This window comes from Ctenocephalides felis, unplaced genomic scaffold, assembly GCF_003426905.1.
Source record: "Ctenocephalides felis isolate EL2017-DRISC unplaced genomic scaffold, ASM342690v1 CF-g0.4_SCAFFOLD_03667, whole genome shotgun sequence".
In the NCBI taxonomy this organism is placed as follows: Eukaryota; Metazoa; Arthropoda; class Insecta; order Siphonaptera; family Pulicidae; genus Ctenocephalides; species Ctenocephalides felis.
The window spans coordinates 1-25363 of NW_020539821.1; the positions used below are offsets into that span (position 1 = coordinate 1).

General features: G+C 29.7%; 4 protein-coding genes across 4 annotated transcripts; 2 read left to right on the forward strand and 2 right to left on the reverse strand.

Annotated features, from left to right (window-relative positions):
• Positions 1 to 2482: 2482 nt before the first annotated feature.
• On the reverse strand, positions 2483 to 3825 carry LOC113390831 (distal membrane-arm assembly complex protein 2-like). The gene is made up of 3 exons (XM_026626916.1): positions 3820 to 3825; positions 3076 to 3422; positions 2483 to 2944 (listed from the first exon to the last, which is right to left on the reverse strand). Exons 1-3 carry the CDS (start codon positions 3823 to 3825, stop codon positions 2503 to 2505), a joined length of 795 nt encoding a protein of 264 aa, XP_026482701.1. The 3' UTR covers positions 2483 to 2502.
• Positions 3768 to 10595, forward strand: LOC113390834 (serine/threonine-protein kinase S6KL-like). The gene is made up of 9 exons (XM_026626920.1): positions 3768 to 3900; positions 4086 to 4418; positions 4503 to 4621; positions 5732 to 5948; positions 6022 to 6145; positions 6442 to 6549; positions 6625 to 6783; positions 9911 to 9999; positions 10581 to 10595. The coding sequence occupies exons 2-9, from the start codon at positions 4329 to 4331 to the stop codon at positions 10593 to 10595; spliced, it is 921 nt and encodes a 306-aa protein (XP_026482705.1). The 5' UTR covers positions 3768 to 3900; positions 4086 to 4328.
• Positions 6906 to 7933, forward strand: LOC113390832 (autophagy-related protein 101-like). Its single transcript, XM_026626917.1, has one exon. It carries the CDS (start codon positions 7137 to 7139, stop codon positions 7788 to 7790), a length of 654 nt encoding a protein of 217 aa, XP_026482702.1. The 5' UTR covers positions 6906 to 7136; the 3' UTR covers positions 7791 to 7933.
• On the reverse strand, positions 10533 to 12140 carry LOC113390833 (brain acid soluble protein 1-like). Its single transcript, XM_026626918.1, has one exon. It carries the CDS (start codon positions 12137 to 12139, stop codon positions 11057 to 11059), a length of 1083 nt encoding a protein of 360 aa, XP_026482703.1. The 5' UTR covers position 12140; the 3' UTR covers positions 10533 to 11056.
• Between the last annotated feature and the right edge of the window lie 13223 nt (positions 12141 to 25363).

Sequence of the window (25363 nt, forward strand, 5' to 3'; positions counted from 1 at the left end):
AGAATATTTAAAATGCCCTAAACTTTTTATGATACATGCGTTTACTGGTGCATTATGCTTCGTAGAAATACAGTATGCAGCAAGTACTGCAAATATGACAAAATATATCATTATTTAAGATGAATAATCTCTTGAATTTCTACAAATAAAATGCATTGGGTGTGTGGTCACATTAAACAAAGTTTGTGAATATAAACTACATCAATAGTGGAGCAAAAAAAGTCAATATTTTGAAACTTAGTACATAAGACATATGTATCACATATTTCCATAGGCCATAATATGTTGTATATAAATAGATATATGTACGTAATAAATAAATCATGAGAATGCAATCTTGATGTATATAAATCAATTATTAAAAACATTTAGTTATCAAATCTTTGAAGACTAAATGTTTGTTTGTAGATTAATTATCATAATTTTCAAGTTGAATGATCATCTATGTATATTGCATATTAGAAATGATCTTGTTTATAAAAGAAAATTGTTCACTGAATTTTGTTAAACGTTAATATATTTGAAAAAATTAAAATTTGAGGCAAGATGATAAAACTTATACATTGAAAATTAATTTTGCCATATATAATAGACAAGTTATTTATTTTAAATACAACAAGAGGTCTTTCCAAGTTCTACATGCATGTTTATATATATATATATATATATATATATATATATATTCATGTATGTATTTTATGTATATATACAATATTTTTTTAATCCTTAATTGTATATATTTTAAACTCACGATATATTTATTGATTTGATTGCTTCTTTATTAAAGATCAATTAACTCCAGTATTGTAAATATTATCCTGCATTAAAGTCTTATTTCGTGTTTGAAGTCCCATAATATTTGATATTTTTCCATTAGAACATCAATAATAATGAAACGATAGGATACTTTAAATGAATACAAATTATATTAGTTGATAATGCGGGTTTGATGCAAATGATGATCTATATTATATTTCGCTCCAACTAGAAGACATCTTCTATAGATTAATTATATTATAATTACTTAAATACTCTAAAAAAAATAATTAGATTTGTCTTTTAGCTGGTTGCGCACGTTTTTAAATATAGTATATATTAAAGAATAATGAATTCTATTAGTTTGATCTCTTTTTTAATTTATTTTTTACGCTGTATTACTAAATATTATTTAACATATGTAAGACAAGCAAATCGTCATTATTAAAAAAAAGTAATTGGTTTTATCAAAGACTTTTAATCAAGTCTAATATTTATGTTAAGTTTTAATTCTATAATAAATATATATAAATATATATGTATATATATATATATATATATATATATATCAGATGATAACTGTGTGATACATTTAATAAATGGATAAATTAGGTATAAAATATACTAGATGAATTAAGTCATCTGTTGTTATTTTATGATTTAGATAAAAATTTAATATAGATATATAGGAAAATAAATAATTATTATATGTGAATTAACCTAAGTGTCAATATTAATAAATTAATTTGTGAAATATCTTTTAAAATCAATCTACTGAAGACATTTTGACTATATGGATGTAATATTTTTGTATATATTTTATAACAATGTATAACCATTCTATGGTGCAAAAAATAATGAATCAAAATGCAAAATTTATATTTCATATGATTATACATTGTTATGTATAATTTTACATCCTTAAATAATATCTGTGAATAAATAATTTATCTATTTTAACATTTTTAGATTATAAAAATTATTTCTAAAATATGATGTATAAGTATATTAATCATTCTGTTATAGTTTAAATTTAGCCTAATAGGAATACAAAATAACAAATTTTATCATTTCTGTATTAAACGTTGCTCAAACATTTTTTTTAAATCTAAAATTTTTATACATAAACATTTGGTTATTAATAATCAGTGTACTATATTTTAATTATAATAAATTTGATGAAAGTTTTATAAATGTTAAATATTTTTATATTGATTTTGAATTGAGCAATGTTGATATTTATTTTTATTGTGAAATGTAGTGCAATGGGATATGCCTTAAGAATTTTTTTTTTCAAATCAGAAACAAGTCTTCGACTTTTATGTCCTGACTATTTGCAATATGTTGTTAGTTTTATATTGGAAAATAATGTAATCAATTGTTTTAATATGAACATGTTTATTATTGTTATTTTTATCTTCAAAATTGAGTTTATTAATTTGAAATATTTAGTTACATCTGAAATGACGTTAAAGTAATTCTTTTGAAAATGTAATATTTCTACTCGCATGAAATTGTAAATAGAAAGAAAAATATATTGTATATGAGTATCTAATATTAAACACAGCTCATAAAACGGACCAAAGTATCCTGTTTACTCATTGGCAATAATACCCTTTTATTATTTCAGAACTTGGTTTGGAATGTTTAAATGCCCGGTGATATTTTCTTGCAAATGCAAAAACATATTACTTCGCAAATTATAAACAAATAACTTTAAATACACTTTAAAATAGAACAAATATTTTATTCAACTTGTTTTACAGACTCATCCATAGATTTAATAATTAATTTGGGATACAATTCTTCTAACATTGCACAAGTTAATTCAAAAGAGATAGATTCTTTTACATTTGTAACTATTAGAGTTTCTAGATTCATTAGTCTATATAAAGCATTTAGGCCTCTTTCTGTAATAGAACAACCACTAATATCTAAATATTTTAGGGTATCACCATATTCGCCGCTGATACGGTCAAGGCAAAAATCATCTATAGTTTTGCAGTTTCTAAATGATAACCAGGTAAGTTTTTGTAACCTTACTAAATTTTGTAATCCTTCATAATAAATGTTCATATTACTACAATCTATATGAGAGACATAGAGGTCTGGTACGTTAAATTTAGGCAAACCTTCACATTCATCATCATCCTCGTCAAGTTTCAGCCATTTGTCTGTTCCAAAAAATCTGAAAGTTTATAAATCTTATGTAATCAATCTTATGATTTTTATATCGTTTTGAATAAAAATAGTTATAATAATTGTAATACATAGTAAATATAGTTAGTAACAATAATATGTTATTAAAGTGATTCTTACTTAACAGATCCTTTTCTATAAATAATGAAATGTGCAGCTGCTAAATCATTTCCTAAGAAATTATGTCTTTCTTTTGAAAATACTTGATCTTCAATGTCAACCTTACGTTTCACATTACTCCACCAAGTTTTTATTCCTGAGGGTGTAATATTTTTGGGAGTTGTTATAAACTTTATAATGCTTGGGTCAAGTCCTTTTTTCGGAGCAAATAATTTAAATTTACTTGACCATTCTCCTTCAATTTCTGATATGGGTTTAGCCCATCGATTAGACCAACGTTTCTTTTCAGTATCTGTTTTATCAGGTAAATTGTAGAGTATCTTTTGTTGGTTGACAAAGCAATTTGCCTTTGGTGATGGAAATGCTTTAAAGTCGGTAATGAATTCTTTAACATAGTGAGGATTTTATATGATAAATATTCAAACACTCAATTATATTTCATCTTCATGGAAAATATTAATGAAATGTCTTAATAGGTGTCTTTGTTTGTGATATCCAGTCTTTCTTCTTAATTTACCTATATTGTTTTAAACAAATTAGAATAATATTGCTTGTAATGTTACAAAATTTAATTTAAGAACAGGGTGAAGTTGTTTGCACATTGATTATAGGAGTTAGTAAATGTACTAATAAAATAGACTTAATAAATGTGCACAGATCAGTGCACATTAAACTATTGGAATTAAAAGAATGTCAAGACCGTATTAAATAAATATTTAGTCTTATTATCTATATTGAATTTACATACATGTTTACGATTTTGTTTATATAAGTGATTGATGAAGTTACATTCAGAAATACTTACTAGTTGTAAGTTATATCAAGGTGAGTTGTACAAAAGGTTATTTTGTATTGGTTTTGTATACATTAATATAAAAGGTCAAATCCTTTTAAGCTTTTCACATAATGATATGATTTGATCCTGTTTGTACCTGTTTATCAAGAATCAAAAAATGTTTCTTTATTTCATATTTTTGTATTTGTTGTATAATAACCTTTTTCTTTTACAGGTACCACACTGACAGCTGTTAAACGTCAGTAGATGGCGGACTGATGTTACTCAGCTGTTTTTTCTATGGTCTACTACTACGTTTTTAATACGCAATGACCATTCTGATATTTTGTTACTGATTATGGATCACAATAATCGAGCACAAGCGAACAATTAAACACATTCTATATTTTCAATTTAAAGTTATGACTTCAAAATTTCTCAAGTTCATTTGCATCTCTTCTCCTCAACAATATTTTATATGGGCAATCTGAATGACAAGCATTCAGATGTCAAAAATTCGGAATCGACTCCTAAAACAGTAAACACAACGAGGAAATATTTCAGCCAGGTACGTAATTTTATATTTTTAGTAGTAGTTAGACATTTTTTTGCAATTTGTTTCGATTGTTACTTATTGTTGTTATTTTTTCAGCTAAGCCTGAACAGCCTTACAAACAGTTTCAGCAGGAAATCTAATATCAGTGTACGTTCTGTTAATACTGGAGAAAGAACATATACTTCTAGATCTGTATCATTTTGGCCTAAAACCAGGCAAGTAATTCTTTTCAAAGTAGCATTTTGAACTTCTTCTTAAACAAGCATTTTTGAGTATTCATTGTGTTCTTCCAATGGTACAGGGAACAAAGGATTGATTAGGTCCTTTGTATTGGATTAGTTTCTTTGTCATTTTTATCATTGTTCGTTTAAACTAACTATGAAGTTTTGTTATTATTATAAAAACTATAACCTACGAAGCAGTAAGCTATATAATATGCAGGTAATATGTAGAAGAACATTTTTAAACATTCTGCACAAATATCCATTTATTACTTATTATTAACAAAATATTAAAGTAGGTCCATTGTATTGGATTAGTTTCTTTGCCATCAAGTATAATTATGCTCGAGAGTATGTTTTGAAAGGAGATATGCTTTCATTACAAGGAATACTCAAGTTAAATGTATTATTTAAATTTTGATGTTTGCAATTAATGTTATATTCCATAAAAAGCTTGTCTAATCGATTACCAATTTTTTCACATTTCAACTTTATGAAATTGAAACAAATATAGCCTATAAGCATGGAAATAATTATTTCCCCATTTGCCTCAAAGTATATTTTGATAGGATTTATTTTTCCTATGAAAGAGATCACTCAAGTTAAATATATTATATATTTAAATCGTGATGTAAAAATGCAATTGGTAATCAGTAAGATATTTGTTTAACGAAGCACAATTTTTACCACATTTCAACTTCATGGAATTGTGTCTACTAATTGTTTTGTTTCATTCCTATTTTGAGGTTTCTTGATATGTTGAAAAATACTTGGGAAGGTGTATTCAAGTTTCTAGAAATTCATTGCTGCATGTACTTGAATATTATATTGCTCATTGATAAAACATTATATATTTATATATATTATTTGCATTCAACTGCACTTCACATAAATCGTAACGAAAGCAATTATTTCATTTCTTAGAGTTACATTGATAAGATTTTGATCTATATAAACAGTTACTTAATATTTATAGAATTGAAGTCATTGTCAATGTAAAATACCATATGAATCCAAACTCAAAAAAAAATTAAAATAAAAAAAAAGTAAGTTTAATATTATTTTACCAATACTTAGTATTTATTCATATTGTCCTTTATCCAGTGAGCTGCCTAAAAATTTACAAGAAAGTAAAACCACATGGCCTGTTCGTCGAATTGAGGCATTATTTCTTCCTGAATTTGCATATAAAGAAAGTTTAATAAACTCAAATTACAAATTTATTGAATTCATTTCTAAAGGTGCTTTTGGAGCTGTACATAAGGTTAAGAATATTTTAGATGGAACAGAATACGCACTGAAAATTTTATCTAAAGCTAAAGTAAGGATATGGATAATGATTTGATTGTTTAATTTGAACTAAGAAATAAATATTTTGAATTTGATGATTTTAGGTTATAGAGGAAGCTAGTGTGCAACAAGTCAAGGACGAAGTTCGTATACAAAGATCTATCGGTCATCATAAATTTATTGTGAATTGCATATTGCAATGGCAAGATAAACATCATCTGTATATAGGTAGGTAATAATTGTAATTACTAGTTAATATTATTATTCTTTCTTTATATGTTATTAGTTTTAGTTTCATCTACAAGTATTTTATTAAAGTTGAAATTCTTATTGTATTGTATCTTTCTTAACAATTTTAACCATTGTTAACAAGTTACTACTGGGTTTCTAATTTAAATGATTATTTTTCTGCTTTTTTTGCAATTCACTCGGATATTCCACTTGTCTAAGAAGCTTGCATGACCTTAGTTTTATTGATTTGTTAATACTTTGCCAAAGTTTAACTCATTTAAATTATTTTACAGTTAGTAATTATATTCCTGGTGGCGAATTATTCCAACTTTGTCATAGATTAAAGCAATTTCCTGAAGATCTTGTGAAAGTGTTAACAGCTGAGATTGCAATCGCCCTTGGTAAATATATATTTACATATATATATATATACATATTAGTAATGTAGATTAAACTCATATCTTATTATTTTACAGATTTCTTGCATAATGCTGGTATAATATACCGAGATTTGAAAGCTGAAAATGTTTTACTAGATGCACTCGGCCATATTAAACTTATTGACTTTGGATTATCCAAATGGCTGAGTTTTGGTGATAGGACATACACTCGCTGTGGAACACCTCTTTATATGGGTATGTACCTGTTTTATAATGCTCCATTTCAATATGTCCAAAGACAGTGAGATATGAATTCTTATTCCATAGCGTTTAACTATTGGATTAGTCGCCCCACGTTTTATGTAATTTAAAATTTATTTGTGCATATGCCACCCAGAACATGTTGCCAAGATTCTAAAAACTAAATTGGCATCTAAGGAGTTACAATAATACCCTCTATTCTAATCTGAATAGTAATTCAAATGATCACAAAAAGAAAAATAAGAATGTTTATATTTGCCACGTTCTTTCATGGTAATAGATCTAGTACTTTGCACTTTAAAAAGACCAGTTGAAAATACAGAATCAGGATTGGCAAATAAGGCAAGATGAATGCAAGATCTCAAACATTTGAATTAACAATGGAGGGCCGACAAGTAGACGAGGCCGTCGCTAGTATTTTTCATACTGTGTTGTTTCATAGATCACTTGGAAAATTTTTGTACAACAATGAAGGCAGTTACTCTGTTGGTACATTGGGATACACAGATGTCGATTGTGATTTTATAGATTTTACATACGTATGCTGTTCTTCTAGTGGTTTGGACAGAACTCTTAAACGAGAAATATCTGAATTCTCCTCACTTCTACGAGGAAATGATAGTACTGGTACTGGACAAATAAGTCTAGAATTTTTTCAAAAGAAACGTAATCGTTGGCCGTTTCAATCAGAATGCATACCCTGGGAGGTATGGAATGTTAGATTAGAATTAATAAATTTGAATAATGAAGATGAAAGGCAAGTTTGCAGAGAGAAAGTAGGCGAGATGCTTACAGATAAAATATTATATATAACAGAAGTCATGAATAGGCATGATTACGTACCAAAAATGCCGAATCAGTCAGAACTTGAACTTATATTTGATACATCGTATGAAGATGTTCAACCTTATTTATTCAAATTTAATTATAGCACTAATGGACCTTCCAATTCTGTTGGTAACTCTATGAAGAAACTGATAAAAGAAACTTTATCTCTTTAATAGTTGTGAATAATATTTCATGTGGTATGAGCATATCAAGCTATAAAAAGTTATCTAAAACTGTGTATATATTTCTTAAATAGTGATGCTGATATTTATGTTCTATCTACTTTAATTTTATGACAAATTATATTTTTAAGATAACGCATAGGTTGTTTATTTATCTTATAATTGGCTAATAATTTTTATAACTTAAAATTTACTAAATTTGAATATAATAGAATTATTTTTGAAACTGGTATTCTAAAATATTAAATTTATTTCATGATATTTCATTTTCAACTAAATCGAAGTGTTTAACTTTTTTTTGAATGACCAGAATTTTTGCTGATTACATAAATATTGAGTCGCAAGGATAGTGAATTATTTAAACAAGTTACAAGTGTAGTAAAGTTAATACGATGTATTTTTGTGATGCTCCTTACAAGCAATTATTTTCCTTCATTTTATATATGAGATATTTATAAAGTCATTACTCAAGTGACCAAGTTAATTAACACAAGTACAAACATGAAATATTATTTTAGATTTTAATTATATTGTCTACTTGGTTTTATAAAAAATATTTGAGTGAATCTGCTGCATTTTAACATTAGCTTCTCAACGTGTAAGTATGTTAGCTTGACCAAGTTTATCAAAATTTTTAAAATATGTAAATAGTGATTTATAAGAACAAAACTTCTATACAAAATTATAGTTAGTTTTATATCATACTATATAGTATATATTGTTCTAGGATGTCTCGCCAATATGGTATAAATTTTTAATATTTAGTCATATGGATCAGATATATTAAAACTGGAGGAGTGATATAATATTTTGATGTTGCATTGTTTTGCTTAGAACGCCAGGCAAATATATGTAGCAAGCCTTTATATTTCTGTTGTACCTGGTATTAAATTATGGGATAAGAATGTGCGATAGATATATGAAGATATATTTATGAATTATTTGAATTGCTCATAAAATTACATTATATTTTATAATGTACTACATACAATATATGTCCATATATTACTGTAGAAATTGGATAGCTATACTGTGTATTAGGACATGCACGAAATTGCTTCTTCGATATTCATGAGCTATTCTTATAATTTAGATGTTTCAAAATTGGTTGGAAATAAGGTTTCTAGACCATTTCTATAAATGACTTAAAATTTGTGATCGATTAGTTGTCTATTATTATAATATGTATATACTATAAATAATCATATAGGTTTATATACCATTTAAAAATATGGTTTTATGTATGTACATATATACTTACCTACATATACATTTTTATTACAAAATAAATTATTTCTTAAGATAAATATTTGTAATCAATGTATCAAGCGAATGACAAAGAATAGCAAGCTATATTCAACAATTAAAAATATACTATATGTAAATCAAGCTTCTGTGTTATTGAATTCACGGATAATATTTGATTTAGAAAAAATGCTGGAGTATGTGAAAATCAGATAACGTTGGAAGAGATAAAAATCTACAGGTCAAACAACCTTTTCTTGGAAAAAATCAAATTTATGAAGAATGTGAATATTATTTTGGAATATTTTTTCTTACTACATTTAGCAATAAACTAAAGTGTAGATATTTAAGAAAGATAATAGTTAATCTGAAAATAATTTTACCTACAAGCTAAGGCAGTAAAATTTTTATTTTATTCTATTGATCAGTTTTGGCGTTCAAAGTCTCATCAGTTTTTTGAGCTGTTACTTCAACTTTAAAAAGAGAGATTTCCAAGAATTATATGTATGAGAATTGTGTGTTTATACAAGCCTTGTACACTTAAGTATAAAGTATTCAGAAGAATAATGGTACTGCATTGTTTGTCGAATACAGACAACCAGGAGAAGACTTTTTCTCCTTCAGAAATTGGTACAACTCTTGATGTCATAGATATGAGCAGCACCTGAGTAGAACAAATTATCAATTTCCGTCATGGCAAAAGTTATTGATCTTTTATCAAGCATATTGATTCTTATTCATAATATTTGTTAATATTTTGTGATCTATGTAATACAAACATTCAGAAAGTGTGAATGCATGTATGTACATATTCTAGTACAGAGATTTAGCCAGGTAAGTGTTTTGATTTTATATTTTAATTTCAGCACCAGAAATTTACACTGGCGAAGGCTATGGGTATGCAGTTGACTGGTGGTGTCTTGGTGTGCTCTGCTGTTACCTGATGACTAATGAGGTAAGTGATTGTTTTTTAAATGTATGTATATATATATATATATATATATATATATATATATATATTTGTAAGTCTATAACAATGCAAATGATGGGTTGGAATGATTTTTTATTATCTCATGGCATGTAAACTATTCTATGTTCATCGTGGCTATATATTATTATATTATTTATAATATAACACTTTTAGTTATATTTTAATTGGACGTCGAATATTCGTGGAGTGTTTAGATTATCAAAATTATTAATTACTCCAAAAAGTTATTCGCGGTTGTACATACCTCGGACGTCATGACTTTTTTCATTTATTATTTTAATTAAGGTTAAATATTTTTAATTAATTAGCGTGATTAAGGTAAAAATCTAAAATAGGTAATTGCGGTTTCTTGTAGATGGAGCTACATTTTCCCTAATTATGTTATACAATTTATCAAATCGGTTAATTTAAAATTGATGAAGCGATATATCCTATAATTTTGTTTCATTAAAATAAAAACAATATATATTTATAAAACTTATTTATTGAAAGCCTGTATTACACTTACAATAACATATAACTAATTATATTTATTTTAATTCAAGATAATACTAGAATGAATGATAGGGAATTATTTCGAACACTGCATAATAGTTTATTTGGATAAAATCGTAAATTAAATATATGGTTTCAATCAATTGTAGGTTTGCTCAAGGAAGTCTTTTCTTGACTTCACTAGAGAACCCTTGACCCGCAGGTCTTAATTTGACATCAGTCTACGCTACTCTAGAAACATAGACGGCACGGCGACCGTCTTGCGGAAACATCTCAATTCAAATATCCTATTGCCCTTTTCGACCTTTTCTGCCTCAGGGCTATAAATAGAGAATGGTTTAAAGGAAAATCTAAGGTTTTGGGAAATTAGGTAAATTGGAACAACGAAGGGTGTGGTAGCATCACGTGGCGCGGCTGTTGGCAAGCGCTTCGTGATGCCTTCAACCTAACGGACTCACGCTGAGTTCGAGATTACCATCGAACTAAGCGTGGGACGCGTTGAATTTTTTTGTTTGATTTTATAAATCTACGCTGAAGCTGGTTTTGCTTCTTCGGAGCTTTCCTTGGAATCGGAAGCCACCGCTTCAGATTTGACCTCTGGTTTTACTTCTTCGGCACTGGATTTTTCTTCGCTCGATTTTTCCTCTGAGCTTTTGGCCTGAGGGGCTGGTGCGGGAGCTGCTTCTTTAGCTGGTTCAGCGGGACTAGCTTCGGCTGCTGGTGCTGGTGCTGGTTCATCTTGTTGAACTGGTGCAGCTTGTTCTTCTTGTTTCTCTTCTACGGCTTTTGGTTCTGGCAATACGGCTGCTGGTGCTTCTTGCTTGGCTGGTTCATCATGGCTAGCTGCTTGAGTTTCTTCTTCTACAGCGGCCTTTGCTGCAGGTGCCTCGGCAGCTGCTTCTTTGATTGGTTCTTCTGCTTTGGCTGGTTCTTCGGCTTTGGCTGCTTCTTCTACTTTAGCTGGTTCAGTTATATCAGTATCGCGAACTACTCGTACGGCATCATCGACAATTGCTTTTTCCTCAGCTTTTGGTTCGTCTTGAGCAGGTTGTTCTTGTTTCTCTTCAGCGGCTTGTGGCTCAGCTGCTCGCTTTTCCTCAGTAGCGGCTGGTGCTTCGGGTGCTGCATCAGCTTGAACTGGTTGAACTTGTTCTGGTTCAGCGTGTTGTTCTGATTCCACGTGCTCGTGGTGTTCTGGTTCCACGGCTTTAGCTTCCTTTACTGGTTCCTCGGCAGCTGGTTTGGCAGCTTCATCAGCCGCTGGTTGTTGTTCAGCTGGCTTTTCTTCAGCTGCTGGGGCTGCTGCCTCTTGAGCTTGTTCGACTTTAGCGGGTTCAGGCGATGCTGGTTCATCTGCCTGTTTAGCCGGTTCTTCAGGAGCCGATTTTTCTTCGGCTGCCGGTGCTTCTTCCTTTTTCTCCGCTTCGGGTTGTGGTTGGTCCGCTACGGGCGTCAGGTTGAGTTTGTCGCTTACATCTTGAGGTACGGCCTGAGCTACTTCTTGCGCACTTTGCGCGACTTCTTTCGCTGCATCTAATTCTTCTCCGAGAGGGAAGGCAAGTGCACTCCAACTGCATGCGAGCACGGCAAAGACCACAAAATACTTCATCTGGAAACAAAATAAATTGTTATTAGTGATACACTTAAATACGCAGTTAAGTTAAATAAGTTAAGGTATATTTTTAACATAATTTTGTTATAAGCTGTTATACGCAGTGAATAATTTTTGCAATAAATTACTATTCATATTGTTGAACAATTTGAATCACTAATCCAGATAGATCATGTCAATAAATGAATACGCAAAACAGAAAGTAAATAAATAAATTCAATGAGGTGCAGTCAATGAGGGACCATTGTGTGAGAGCTTAAGCGGAACAAACTTATTTATCAATTTAGCGGCCAGCGGTTACATTGTGTAAGATTGCCCTTTGTTGTTAATTTGTAAATGCGTAACTGTCAATTATAGAATTATTGTCTTCGATTTTTTCTGTAGAAGAAATGGCTAAATATTACTCGATTTATTTTTTTCTTATTTAACAATAAGGAATAGACTATTTAATGCTTTATGCTAAAGTTAAGGAAGTAGTTATAATATATTATAACTAAAACAACATAATCCCTATCAATTTGTTTCATAAATTATTTTGTCAAATAATGAAACGCTTCAAATCAGTATAATTCAATGCTATAATATATAATTATAATTGTCAATTGATGTACAAGTGCCATTGTATGCCATGCGAGGCTACCAAACTTAATTATTTTATTGTGCTCGTCTAGAAATGATTATTGGTTACACAAAAGAAGTCGGTAATTGCTGTAGAATGCGTATCAATGAATCACTTCAATTACCAGAAGTTGTGGGAACATTTTTATCGGATGGAAGACGACCAAGACTTAATTGATATTAATGGTCTTGTTTTTGTTGTTTATGACATGCATTATACGAGTATTTTTATAGAAACCAGGTATTCTCAAAACATTTGAGGAAAAAAGGTCGGTGGAGATTTTCCTGGCCATGAAGTATTGAATGAAATTTCATAATGTCTAAGGCATCAATCCATTGTTTATCGGCTATTTGTTATATAATATTAGCAAGTTGTATAATTTTCTATCTTCGAAATTGCTTCTCACGACTAGGTGATTACAAGGGGCTCTCAAGGGAGTCGTGTTCTTGAAGTGGTCAGTTACCTCTTTGATTGTATAACATCGCACAGAATACGTAAGAAGAAGAACTATCGATAATATATATCTCTCTTACACCTTATTTTATCCTTGAAATTCAGATGCAAAAGGAAAAAAAGCATTAACGTGGTGTCACTGACCTAAAAACATAGTTCTTGCAGACTTTCAAAATACTCTCCCCAGAGTCGAGTGGACGATTAAAATACCGATCTCGGGGTTCCTTGAACTATCTCGTTTCCAATAAAAGTTTCTAGATTCTTCGTTTAATTTTAACTTTTTTAATTTGATTTAAGATGGAACATTAATTTTTATTGTTTTCTGGAAATAGTTGTACCAGTTTCACGTGTTCGGTCGTTACGGGACCCATTGGGAAGTTGATGGAATTTTATAAGTATTTTATTAGTTAAGAGATATTATACATATTTTATTGGAAGTGATATAATGGATTTTGAAGTTATTTACTACTGTTCCTTGCTAAAGTTTTAGATATTGATTTGTTAAAAAGTTATGGAAACACTAACGATTCCAATGAAATTAGAGAAGAGCTTTTATCACATTTGGGCGTATAGTCAGCAATAATTTTAACATGTTTGCATATTATATCAAATATTTGTGAATTAGGATGCTGATTCCTTTAGTTAATAGATTATACATATTATATGGAAATTTTATTTAATTATATATTTTATTTAATCATATATTTAACTTCGCATTTTAATTAAAACATCACAATCAGCATAAATAAGAAAAATTTGAAACACTTATAATTTTCTCATATTTCTTTTCCGCCACCTCGGCCAGGTGCATCGCAAAATGCGCCGAGCCTTCGCCAACGCCGTAAGTTCGCGTTGTGAAGATAATTTATTTGTTGTTTATCAGCGCAAATCCGAGTCGGTAATAATTTATTACACTGGTCGTCTTCTTCTTAGCAACCGGTTTTTCTGTTCGTGATAATTTGTGCATCGAGAGGAGATAAAACTGCTGATAAATGACCGGCGAGTAGCGGAGCTAGAATTAATTGTTCTACCAGGGGTACGGATTCGCGATACCGACTTGAAATTTTCGGGATATAAGAATCTTTTTAAAAAATATTATTTAATTTTCTTTCTATTATATATATATATATATATATATTTAAAAATGATTAAAAACCTAACATCCAAGGCTTTCCATTATGATGCAATTACCTATCGCAATAGTAACGAAAAATATTTCCATAAAAAGTTTAAATATGAACGTGTCAAAGAGCTTTCATTAAAACGTAAATCGATTTGATAATCGACCTGAATGATTTTGTAGTTATTTCAATCATATACAAATTATGGGCAAAATATCCGATACAGAAATTTTCCATTAAACTTATTTGAATGATACGTGATACGGTAAACTGCGGCAATTGGATACCAGAATAGTCCGGATTTGCATAGCAAAACACGATGGCAAACGTTTGTTGTTGACATTTATTACTACGTTTGTAGTTATCCAATTATGCAATTGTATGGGCAATTAAATTTTTATTTATTACATTTATATGGCATTGTATTTTAACCATTGTAACGTTATTAAGTTGATTTTAAAACAAATTAATTGATGCAACGAATAGGAAATCGTAATAGTAATTGTAGTGTTTATTCATTTTTGGTAAATTTGATTTATTTTTTTGTATTTGATTTTTAATTTGAATTGATTCTATTTTTATTTGATTTATTCAATATTAGATAATGATTCTTGAACATTTATTGCTTTTCTGATACCAAAGACCAACACACTTGCCACAAAAACTATTATTAAACAAAGATGTAAATACTTTTTATACTACTACTACGATACTAAATGTAAAACGTTTTCTGAATCATTCTAATCGGATGTTCCGTTCTCTCAAAAACTGAATTTCCATTTTTGACACTTGTTGTCCCGTACCATCAAAACGGCTAGACATTCATTGGCCAAAGACTAATCAGCACGTCTCCCTATCAATAAAAATCGAGTGTTTTCCGAATCATTCAAATCGGTTGATCCTTGTTCTGGAAATTGTCGACGGAAATTTGTATCCCACACATAATATATCATCAAAAAAATTTATTCATCGTTAATAGAGTGATAAATTGTGAAATCTTATGAAGTATGCTTGATCAATTACAAATATTATTTGTTTGGCAGCTCATATACAAAGTGTTTCACAAAATATGACGCTATATCGTATTATTCATTTATGTTTTTTAATTTATGAATAATATATTGTACAAATCATTAGCTCAACATTTTCTCTAAATTATTCCATGTATGCATAACCAATTGCAAATATTGTTTGTTTGTCTAGTTGTTTGTGAGTCGTCATATAAAGTGTTAAAATATGACGCTTATCATTGCTCTTGCTTTATAATTATTATATTACAAAAATAATTTGTTCAGGATTTTCCGTAAATTAAAACTCTTCCTCTTGCTACGATTTCGCACATAATGTACAATATTTTTTCCTGATATTACCGGTCTTGTATTTATTATAAATTTCCACCTGACACGTTTTTCCTTTAATGTAATTGGCGTATTTTATTATGGACATAAGTCTAACCTTCAGTCAGAGTAACAATCGATTTGTTGTCACGTGTTTCATGACGAATTGACAGTTCTGTCATATTGGTGACAGGTGATTCGGAACAATATCTCATTTGGAAATATCTCATTCTGTTAGAACGATCGAAATATATTTCGTTTGTATTTATTATAACGCCGGTATAAATTTCATATCTTTACTGCAATAATTCACCAAACAAAAAAATATTATTAAAAATCATTTTCTTAACTTTTCTGCACTTATTCCACTGTAAAGTTTCCAAACAATATGTTTTTCAGATAATATCGTAAAACTAAAATAATTCCCTTTTTCGAATTCTATTCCAATTGCATAGGATTATTTCTTCTAACGCAGCAGAAATTCTAGACAAAACCAAGAAGCTTTTAATACCCAGGAACAAAGAAGCTTAAATTAGTAAGAGAAACATAAAAATATATTGATTCAATTTAATTAATTCTGAACATGATTCTCAGAAAGATTTCAATTAAACGCTCCCTTTAAGATAATTTTGGAGTTAATTATCGAACAGAAGCTTTTGGGAGGAGCTTTTTTAAATTTGTTTGCCTTATGGTATTTGCGTGCTTAGGCAGACACACCCCGAAGGGAATAATATAAATTAAATAAACACATACACACAGATATATATATATATATATATATATATATATATATATATATATATATATAACGTCAAATCAAACACTTAATGATATTCCACTGTTCTACATTTACTTGTCATTTTATTTACAACTTTTACAAAAATATGAGTTATTGACAAATCCTCAAAAAATCCCAAATTTTACTTTGGTGCTTTTTTAGCAGTTTCAGTTTTCTGAATGAGCTAGAATTTGGACTTTTGTTCGCGTTTTCTCAAAAACAGACGCAACGGTATTAAGAATTTAAAAGATATCTGATGAAACTCATCACAAGGTGCAAAATTTTTCGCCCACGATTTCACAAAAAAATGTTAGCCGAGTAAATCAAGTTTTTTTTCGTAACAAGTTATCTAAAAGATGAGTTTTTTATTTCTGATTTATAAAAAATATTTTCGCATTTTCATTATTTTATTTTTATATCCCATAGAATATATATTTTTAAAAACGCATTTTTTTTACTTAAAAATTAATGTAATTAAGTAATAATTGGTTGAAGATACATAATTGCCAATTCAATACATTGCGCAAAAGAGCCTAGATAGTGGCTATCCTTAAGTAAAAAAACAATTTATTATCGCGAGTCTGTTAATAAAATGTTAATATATTCTCATAATATCCGTGCCCTCACTAATTGTGTTTATTTTCCTTTCATCCCTATTATTAAAGCAATATATTTAAAGATTACGCCAATATTTTCCGACATCTCGTGTTCTTTTCACGTAAAATTTTCTTTACATTCTTCGGAAGGCATTCGTTCTCCACAAAGCAAATATATATTCAGCGGAACAAGTGGAAAGCGAGTTTATAACCGTAATGAGTTTACCAAACGGCGAATGGGCGAATGGGCTTCCCTTAATGTCGCTATGGTAGAATTCCACGCGACTTTGAAAATAATCGTTCTGTGATCAGGGATACCAGAGTTCTGTAAATCCACCTGATAATTTATGTATAGTTACGAGCATTGTATAGTTTTCGTATATATTTGTGGGAAACTTTTCACCATATGTATAAATTCCAAGAAAATACCGCGACCGGCATGTACTAAACATAAATGTAACATGTGTAATAAATCCATGCATGCTATATACTCTGTCAAGTTTTTATTTTGACATCTTGCAATTATTTTAATTTCATTATTGTTATTATCATTATTATGCGATTTTGTCACATCTAGTTATTGAGATGGAAAATAGTATATTTTGCGGTTGTTGAGTTGTGTTAGATGCATCATCGAGGGAAATATCCCATTCAGCATCCGTGATTCAGTAATTTTTGACTTTATGTAAATATAATGTGGAAACTAAACAACATACATCACAGTAGATACTCCGTATCAAGCTACGTAATATTGAAATAGGTTCAGATAATTATCTAAATATTGCATAAATAAAGATTTTTTTTTAAATTTTTCATCTGTCCCCTTTTACGCCATAGTGGGTAAGCACACCCAATGTTTCTTTTTTAATTATGAATAATTTTCAGAAATGAAAGCTAGATTATTTTTCCAATGCTAAATATAAATTTCATGAGCCTATTTTTACAAAAAATATGCCTAAATTATAGCTAAGGAAATGACCTAAATATTCATCAGCCTAGTTGGAATAACTATTATTTTATTTCATTTGTTGTAAAATTCCTGTAAAATCTGTTTAAGAATCTTCAAAATCAGTTCAGGGTTTTTGTTTGAATTGTCATAAAAAATTGCATTTATTTACTATCGTCTTATTAAACTAATTGTTGAGTCCTTATTGGGGTTTCATGAAATATCTTTTGAAATTTTAAAATCGGTTCATCCATTTTTGAGAAAACGTCGATGAAATGCCAACTACATATACTCATACATACACACACATACTTTTTCGAATTTTGATTTTAAAACGATTGAAAATGACTTGAAACGACGAGAAACATAAAATTAGCAAATCTTCTCGCGAAAACATAAAATTCTTTTTCGATAAGTTAAATAATGGGAGCAAATTATTTTCCATAGGTATCGATAAGAGCTTTGCTAGTTTTTTTATGATCAGTATATAATATTTTATTATCAATAGTAGTTTGTACTAGGTAAAAAGTTTTTCTAAACTAAAATTACTCTTTTTTACGAACTGAATTATTGATTCAGATTGATTACAAGATTTATTATTGAAAATAAATGTAGTCAACTTTCAAAAATATAATAATTGAGTATTGACATTATAACGATATAATTTTGTAACTAATTTATCCCAACAATAGTATTTCTTTGATACGTATTCCAAATAATCAATATAAGAAGTAAATCTTGCCAGCTTCTGCCAATCCTACGCGTTGCGCTTATAATAAGATCCTTTCAAAACAAACAAACAATGCAACAAGATATATTGAGACACATTGCTCCCCTTTGTGATCCCACACTTTGCGTTATTTTCCTTATGTTAGACGACGAAAGCTCGTTGCACGCACACAGAAATGGACTGTTCCGGAAGCTCACACTGTTTTCTCTCTTTTCCTCGTTGACAATAAGCGGCGGCGTGGAAGCCACTAAAGCTCTGAGCTTTTCCCAAGCCCCAAACGACCGGATGCGCTGTAGACCCACCCGAAAGCTCTCCCCGTGACACCCGAAAGCTCGCATGACAGTAGCGCACACGCCCATACGGCACACATCTCGGCTCGAGGAAAATGTTTTATTATAATACTGGGTCAATATAGAACGTGCCCAGATAGGAAAAATATTTTGCAAGGCGGCGCTTTCAAGTGGAAAGATTTAAAAGTTTATTTTTGTTATTATCTAAAACTTTTTCTAGAACTTGCAGTCGTTATTTATAAAACAGGGTAGAACTGGGTTTAAAAGTCCACCATTATCTCGAAAACAAGTAAAGTTTAGCATTTTTGAATGATACCATTTTCATGTTGAAGGCAAAAAAATGTGTAGGCAATCAGAAAATAGTATACAAAAAAGTATATTAAGTTAAAAGAAGCGATTGCACAAGAGATAATTAAATTAATAATAATTCAACTCTGCTCATGAATATTTTTGTCAAAATACTAGGTCAATGTTATATACGGTGTAATATTTGTGAAAAATGTGTCCATGAAATTTATATTTTGCGTTGGTTAAATAAGACATTGTATATGTTTTTTTTTTGTCTGATGGCTGCCCTTTTCCCACTCTATATGTAAAAAATAACTGATGACAAATTTAATAAAAAGCATATCTCTATAATTACGAATTAACTGCCAATTCTACTGAACATTGTTTGATAGTTGTTTCTTCGATACGTGTTATGTGTTATGATGTGGTTTATTTGGTTTAGATAATATAATTACTGAAAGTCAAATTGGACATTTGTGCCCCGCCCTACCCTATATTTGAGTACGTAATATTTAATAATTTATTAAATGCCAAAACCTTGAACGTTATATACCATTTAATTATTTACTGAATCATTTTAATTGCTTATTAATGCAATGTTGTGAAATTTTAGTGATTGTATATATTTCGTCAACGATTCTTGTTTGGAATATTTCCACTAATATACTGAACAAGTATTTTTAATTATTATTATAATTATGCTCTCATCACAAATATTTAAAAAATGGTTTTAAAAGCTGTGTAATTCTTCGCGTTGGTCAATCGCAATTTGAAGAGCATTATTCTGTTGTAATTTCATTAAACGCAAAAAGACGCTTATATTATTACTTTAGAATGGCAGATGCATTATCTGTATTGCGCAAAATATATTTAAATAGCATTATCAAATGCCAGGAATTTCTTACATACAAACATAGTTGCTAATAAAGGTCTTGATAATTTATTACTTGCAAACATTCTTGCGGCCACCTATGTCTATACCTTGTTCAAAATCGTAAATTAAACAGGAAAGAATATGCGTCCGCGCAATTTTCAATTAAAATGATTAAAATCTACGACCGCTTGCTTATTAAAACGCGATGTTTTTCTGAGGCGTCACGCGGACATTACGAACATTTGTTACGTTATGTTGAAGAATTCTATGCAGGCCAGGGCGAACAGCTACGACAATCGCGATAATGAGATCTTAATAATGAATTAAATTTTAATTAATTGATATTTGTCATGAATATGCCAGTGGAAAGATCTTCATTTCACGCATACTCATTAAAGAAAAACTACTCACAGGGGGAACCTCAGGTTTACTTAGGGTAGAATTAATAGATATAAATGTATAATTAGTGTTTTCTTATTTAAATCAATTTTTATTCAAAAGTATGTCTATGTAACGTATTGATTTTGCATGTCTTATCCCTCAATTTCCTGGATTACCTAAATAGTTTGAACAATAGCTTTGGCATAACATGTCCCGAGACAGCATGTTTAGGAGACCTACACATTATTAATTGCATTCACATGTTGATATAGGCTAATGAACTAAAGCCCTGTTAATTTGAGCCAAATAGTAATATATCAAGCTAATATTATTAATTATAAGGAATAGTTGAACAAAACTCTATCATCCCACATATCAAAATTGGGACAAACTTATCGCAAAACTCATCCTGTTTACCCATGGCTCAAAGTTCTCCCTCGAGTGTGGAAACTGGGGTGGGTTAACCCGCATCAATATATAGTTCAGAGTAAGCAAGCATTTACCCCAGAGTTAACATATTAGCTGCAGGATAACATCTAAGTATGTTCTAGGTTTGACATAATGTCACACAAGGCTCTTGACAAAGATATCTGCTCGAGGGCCTTTTTCGCCATAAACGCCGCGCTGAAAGGGTCGAGTTACATAATATGTGTTGTACTAGATTGCGGGTCCTATTACTGCGTTTCCGCGCGATTTGCTAGACTGAAAATTTGAGCATTCGTGCGTGCCGCTAATAAAAGCTCATGTGGGAATTTAAGCAAATTGCTTGTGAAATGCATCTCTGTTAAGCGTAGGTTGAACCTTGGTTCACGAATAATCTTTGAACCAGCAGTTTTGCAAAATTAAATGATTTTCCGATGTTTTTGGCCTTTGACCACAATTTGTTACCAAACACTCTATTGTATCATTTTGTATCGCATGCTATCAATATATACACATCAATCATAAGAAAGGGCTTGCCCGTGTGCAATATATCATGTCTCGATAGATTCAGATTAAAATGCTCTATAAGATATAAATATTTACTGATCCGTACTGATTTATTCGTATATCAAAACAGCTAAAATTAGTTTTTTGATAGTTTTTAATAAAAACCTGTATTATGCAAATATATTTTATGAGAGTCGATAACATACGATATCTATAGTCAAAGTTACGCCCAATTATATCAGCTATCTGCCAGTAAAAGTCACGTCAAAATCGGTTCAGCCATTCAAAGATTAGTCATAACAGACAGACAGATCAAAAGTAAAAAAAAAAGATAATTAGATACTTAGGCAAAGTAAAAAAAAAAGATAATTAGATACTTAGGCATATGGACAAAAACAATTTTATTCATATGTTCAGATAAATACAAGCTTTACAAGGATTATGGATTACATACATACATAAACATTTTTTATCTGAAGCTCATAGGGATTATACTTTCATAAATCAGAAATGCAATGGCTTGTTAATGTCAAGTTCTTATATATTTTGTGAATAATTTTGAGTTTTTCAATTTATCAGAATTCAAAAACACTTTCTTTTTTTAATTCATTTATTCTGAGATCTTAACATTATATGTGAAAGGGATAACATTTTGATCGGATATTAACCCTTTCCACTCAAATGCCGTCGAGTTAAGGCTATGTTTCGCAGCGTTTTTCATATAAAATGGCACTAAAAATTGACAAAATGTACTATGTACACTATGTACTTGCTGTACAATCACTCAAAAATATGAACTTATGATAAGATTCTTTTTTTCACGGCTGTCCGTTCTCTAGGTTAGGCTTTATATCTAGCAGCAACCAGATAGCATTTTGATAGTTTTTAGTACCATTTTATATGAACAAAGCAGCGTAGCATAGTCTTGCCATAACATTGGTCTATTTTACGGCAGAACTAGTCCTTTAGTAACTAGATAAATAACTTAGATAAATAACTTTTTATAGATTGTAGGGTCAACTGCATTTTTTATACTTTTTTGTATTATCAACGTGTGAAAAATGATTTTTACTCCGCCACTGTATCAAAATCCATCCATTCGTGTGCAAAAGCCCTTATTCCCTGTGACAAAGTGACCATGTAATGTTTTCATCATAAAAAACACATGTGCCAGAGGAGGTGCTCTGCTACATACGCTAAGCCCGAACATCGATCCCAATTAATTGCACGTCCGCGCGACACCGGCCTCATACAGGCCTCATACAGGCGCGTTCGGCCACTCTAATTAACCGGCTACGTGTGACTCATATATCAATAGCACTAATAGGTTTTCGGTGTGGCGCAATTTTTCCATGTTTACAACTCGATTAATAATTGCGTCATTTATAAATTTATTGTGGCGTCGGAAAAACTGAATTGAATTTAACAATATCGAAACTGCGAATTATGTGTGAATTTTACTATTGCGAAATGTGATAATTTAATACCGGATTTTACGATTCAACTCATTTTGTTCGTTTGATTCATTCATTCAAAAGTTGCGATAAATATGGCATAAATTAATAAACACTATCATTACTATGTATGGCTCCATGAAATTTCATTCTCCAATAATTTTAATACCGTGTAAATTATTTTTAATAATATATGAAATCTTGTAACCCATAATTCAACAAAGTCATTTTCTTCCATGTATTCTATTTTGTTTTAGAATATATTTCAAAGAGAGTATACTTCAAAATCAGTTTTCTTTGAATATTGTTTTGTGTAATATATTGCTTCCGGGTAAAGTTCATAATTTACGTTTCATTTATTATCAAAGCTTTCCAGGCATACATAATATATATATATATATATATATATATATATATATATATATATATATATATATATATTAATTTGGAAATATGCACAAACAACACTCTTTTTTAAAAGGAAAATAAGGATCCATATCCTTCCTTTTCTATCTGATCGCGTGACTATTCAATTTCAAGTGGTTTTCAAGTGGTTAGAGAATTCGGACTTCGACGATCGTTGGTGTGGCAGAAGACAGTATATCGAGCGACTTGTAATGGATAACACATAATGCTAATTTAGATTTCCATATTTTAAATTTTAAATTATAACACACTGATGATGAGACAAACCTAGTTTCGAAACGTATGTGAAAATTATTATTTAATAAATTAGTGCAAAAAAGAGTGTTGTTTGTTCATATTTCCAAATTAATATCTATTATCCACTCAGAATACATTTGTTATATATATATATACGAGTATATATATATATATATATATATATTTGTATGTGTATGCTGTTAAATAGAAACAAAACTAAATTATATTTCTAAAAAATATTTTTAATCGATTTTCATGCGTTTCAAATCCCAATTTGACCTTTTAGTGGAAAAAACACTATTTAGAGACAAAACACAAAAATAAATTTAATGAAAATAATACGTGAGAAATAGTTAATAAAAAAAGATAAAGAATATATTTAATTTAAAAAATAAATTAAAATAATGATGTCAACCATCAATTAAGGGTTAAGTAACTGTCTAGACTGTTTTCTTTGAATTCCTTTATTTAAATGCGAATTCTTGGGTGGTTTTTCAATTTTTGATATATCATTTTTAATTTCTAATAATTATTAAATATTACAGATGATCTCTTACTAAATAATATATGTGGTCTTTATAATAAATTACATATATTCTATATTCGGTATTTTTCATATAGAAAAAGCTCTGCATATATAAATCGCACTCGCCGGCGTATGCATAAAATTTCAAATAAAATGTGAAGTACTTGGAATATTATATTCATATATAAATATATTGCATCGTAAACTGCCACGTTTATATGAAATGTTCATTTATCACACGCACGATGTTGTTCAAGTGCTACTACAAAGCCTAAAATAGATAAAAAAAGTCCCGAATCATGGGGCGAATTTCATAAAAGTATTTTTTTTCTTGAAGCTTGACTTAGAAATGTTTCCGTTTGTAAATGGAAGGTTGTTTAGTATATTTTTTTGTTTTGCTTATAGAGGGTGTTTCAGAATTCAACATCAAAGTGAAATGGGGTGATAGTATTGATCATATATGTCATGAAAAAAATTAGAAATAATATTTATCTCACGTGGTTTGAAAATTATGAATATGTGACTATTTTTGGTTATTGTGGTTAATCCTAATTAATCTGGGTCACCCTGTATATAGTAAACATTTAGCATATTTAAAGTTATTACGGTTATTTCTTTGTTTATTGTTTAATGTTTGTTTTTTCAAAACTATACGCATCTAACGTTTTAAGGTATTACTTGAAATTTTGATGGAACATATTAAGTAAAATTAAGCCTTTTTATCATGAATTACTTTTTCCTGCAGTGCATGCAAAGTATCTATTCTGAAACTTTTCCGATAAGTTCTAATTCTACGCCTAGAAAGAAATTATGACGCAAAACTCGGCATTCTCCAACCATTTCCCATAAGTGGCAATAAGTTTGTGGGTCATTTACCCTTTTTCGTATAAGTAGAGCTTTTTAATAATTCATTGGTTTCGAATATCGATTGAATCTGTAGTACGATTGCGGTGGCGATAAAAAAATAAACGTGCCGAGTCACACAACTCTGGTAGATTTACTGCTGAAGTAAGAGTTAATGGCTTTACTGAGAAAAACATTCGAGAATTTCCGATAAGAACTTTTTGTGATATTTTTTTGTTCTCAGTTTTTCCAACATTTTTTTTTCATTTCCCGCCTTCAATTTAGTCCGTGCTAGCAGTAAGGTGACTTTGCGATATTTACGCCGATGTCGAAAGTATTATATTAGCTCGGTGCTTCTGAAAGAAAACACGTTTTGCAGACGTAAAATAAAA